The following is a 2,954-nucleotide window of genomic DNA, read 5'->3' on the forward strand; positions in this document are numbered from 1 at the left end:
ATCGTAGCCTGACTAACAACGACGCGTTCCCCCGCTGGTGGCGCGCACCTAGTTTGGGTGCCTCTCGCCCGACGTTGAGCGCTCCGGCGTGTGGGCGTGCGTGACTGTGTACATGGGTGCGAGCGTGCGTGACTGCGCGCGTGACTGCGGCGTAACTGCGTGCGTGACTGCGCGCGTAACTGTGTACATTAGTGTGGGCGTGCGTTACTACGTGCATGACTGCGTTTGTGACTACGTGCGTGACTGCGTGCGTGACTGCGTGCGTGACTGCGTGCGTGACTGCGTGCGTGACTGCGTGCGTGACTGCGTACGTGACTGCGTGCGTGACTGCGTGCTTGCGTGACTGCGTGCGTGACTGCGTGCGCGACTGCCTACGTGACTGCGTGCGTGACTGGGCGCGTGACTGCGTGCGTGACTGCGTGCGTGCGTGACTGCGTGCGTGACTGCGTACGTGACTGCGTGCGTGACTGCGTACGTGACTGCGTACATGACTGCGTACGTGACTGCGTACGTGACGGCGTGCGTGACTGGGCGCGTGACTGTGTACGTGACTGCGTGCGTGATTGCGTACGTGTTACATTAGCTGCACAAACGAGTAGCCGACGCGGCGATGTTTGCGTTATGCAATACGGGGCTGCGTCACCTGTTGCAAAATACTGCTGGAAAATCTATACTACTAATAAAAGCCACAGTAACCACCTTGTCTAATTAGTCGTGCATCAGCTGCAGCATTTCGGTGATTGAGAGTACCGACTGTCGGTAGTTTCTGCTAGAACTGCGACTTTTTGCCGCACAGATGTGAGGCGGCAGGCCACTATTCGATCTCCGTAATGCTCGGCCGCCGCAAATTCTCCGCAACCGTCGTCCATCTCGTATTACACTCGCAATCAGCGGGAGCATTAAATTCTCTCCGTCTGTCGCTGCATTTTAATGCCGAGCAGATAATTAATTATTTGAAGCAGTCTACATTCGCGAAATTGATTATTAAATTGACTATACAATGCATGAATCGTGTATGCGTGAATTTATAACGATATGTCAACTGAGATGAGTGACAGACGTGTGTTGTTTTGCGTTGAATAGAAGAATGGATGAAGCGTGTTGTATTATATATGGTCCAGCGCATACGCATTTCGATGTACATACAAACGCACAAAGTACAAAAGCAATAGTGCCACACGTAGTGTACGCGAAAGCTTTCGTGCGATGCGATAGTCGAACGGCGTTTTGTCGTAAAAACTGGTCAGCGTTCTATGATCTTCACGATCGGTAAAGTGTAGGTATATTGTATATTATGTGTTTTCGGAAATGACGTTTGAGTAAAGGGGCACGTTTTTATTCCTTTTCCCCCCTTATAACCCACATTTCTTGCTTATGCGGAATGTGATTTAATCCCCGCCACTATAGAAGCACAGTATTTTATTATCATAAGATATATGGTTTATTACTAAGGTTTCTCATGAAAACTTTCAAAGAAAGCATGAAAGCCCTGGTTCGTGAAATTTCGTGCATTTCCTCAGTCTTCCATTTCGCAATTTTCTGAACTAACGCATAAAATCATCATAATTTCAGCAGAACACCTACGTTGTTACTATATTGTGCTACATGAGGGAAATTTACGGTGGATGAATAAGATAACAGCGGATTGCTGAAAACTGAATTCGAAATTTACCGCAGATTTATAAATAGCTGCCGCTGCGAGTTCGCACATACGTAATTAGCTCAATATATTGATGTAGTCGTCCACTATTGGCTGACACCACCCTAAGGGTGTAGAAGAGCAGTATAGAGTCACTTCAGCACGCACGTAATTTTGCATAGCTTTATATAGATACAATATCGTATTGTACAATATTGTAACCCAACACGAGTATGTATTGTATCTAAGCTTTGTTTCATCAGCGTTTGTGTTAATATCTCTCGCACGAATTTATGTGTGTGTGTGTGTGGGGGGGGGGTGTGTGTGTGCGTGTGCGTGTGTGTGTGCGCGTGCGTGTGTGTGTGTGTGTGTGTGTGTGTGTGTGTGCGCGCGCGCGCGCGTCGCGCCGCGTCAGTGTTATTGTGTCTGAGTGCGTCTGCATAAGTCAATATCCATTGTCCGTCCCCAGCATGCCCAAAAGCACGGTGCGTTTAGCCCTTCTGTAGAAATCAACTTTAGCGTGTGAAAACAGCCAATTTTTTATCGATAATTTTGTAATTTATTATGATGAATAGCAGATGTGGTAACAATTAAAAACTGAAATTTCGTGAATATAACGTGCGACAAACGACTATAGGCTTTAGAACAAGCGACGTTTTCTGATAAAATTTTAATACGAAATATAGTACAATACTTTCTTACAGAACAATTTGCTAATAAAAACTAAACTGGAACAACGTTTTATACGATTTACCAAGAGTGCACAGTCCGCAATATTATGCTTTGTCTAAAATTGCTATCGTAGCTGCAAGGATATTTAATTTAAACTGCACGTCAGATTGCTTGCGAATTCCTTTACACGTGTCTGTTACAACAACTATAGATGAATAACGTACTACGCAGTGATTCATATAAACTGATGGCTAACCTCTACAATTATGCGTTCAATCTGCTTCGGGCTTCTGTGATATTGACTCTAAATTCCTTAACTATTTGCAGAAGAAAGGAACTATGGGCGAGAATTAATGCGATAGGTGACGTACATAACCCGTTCACGAAACAGCCAGCTATACAACACGAATCGACTTCACAACAATAGAAAAAAAAGAGAATCGAGATTCTCATGACAAACGTTATAAGGTCGGATGAAGTTACACGTTCCATTTAACATTTCTATTATTATATTATTAAGCACCTCTTACGCTACTGATCTCTTTTCGTCGGTCGTTCATATAGTCATTTCTGTTAAAGAAACAATAGAAACAATAAGGACAGAACAAGGGAGGAAAAAATAGGGGAGGGGCAAATATATATA

The 2,954-nt window shown here is 44.7% G+C and overlaps 2 protein-coding genes across 2 annotated transcripts in view; one reads left to right on the forward strand and one right to left on the reverse strand.

Moving 5' to 3' along the window:
* Positions 1–211: 211 nt before the first annotated feature.
* LOC106814564 (serine/arginine repetitive matrix protein 2-like) lies at positions 212–869 on the reverse strand (the record flags this gene model as incomplete). Its single annotated transcript, XM_014818895.1, has 3 exons — positions 795–869; positions 456–551; positions 212–263 (listed from the first exon to the last, which is right to left on the reverse strand). Coding segments are annotated over exons 1-3 (223 nt in total), but the record flags the coding sequence as incomplete, so codon positions are not given.
* Positions 870–1,308: 439 nt separating this feature from the next.
* LOC106814565 overlaps positions 1,309–2,954 on the forward strand; it is a 2,765-nt gene continuing 1,119 nt past the window's right edge. Inside the window, exon 1 of the mRNA XM_014818896.1 lies at positions 1,309–1,313. Within this exon, the coding sequence (XP_014674382.1) occupies positions 1,309–1,313 (5 nt within the window). The remainder of the gene's footprint in view (positions 1,314–2,954) is intronic.

This window comes from Priapulus caudatus, unplaced genomic scaffold (genome assembly GCF_000485595.1).
Source record: "Priapulus caudatus unplaced genomic scaffold, Priapulus_caudatus-5.0.1 Scaffold946, whole genome shotgun sequence".
Classification (NCBI taxonomy): domain Eukaryota; kingdom Metazoa; phylum Priapulida; class Priapulimorpha; order Priapulimorphida; family Priapulidae; genus Priapulus; species Priapulus caudatus.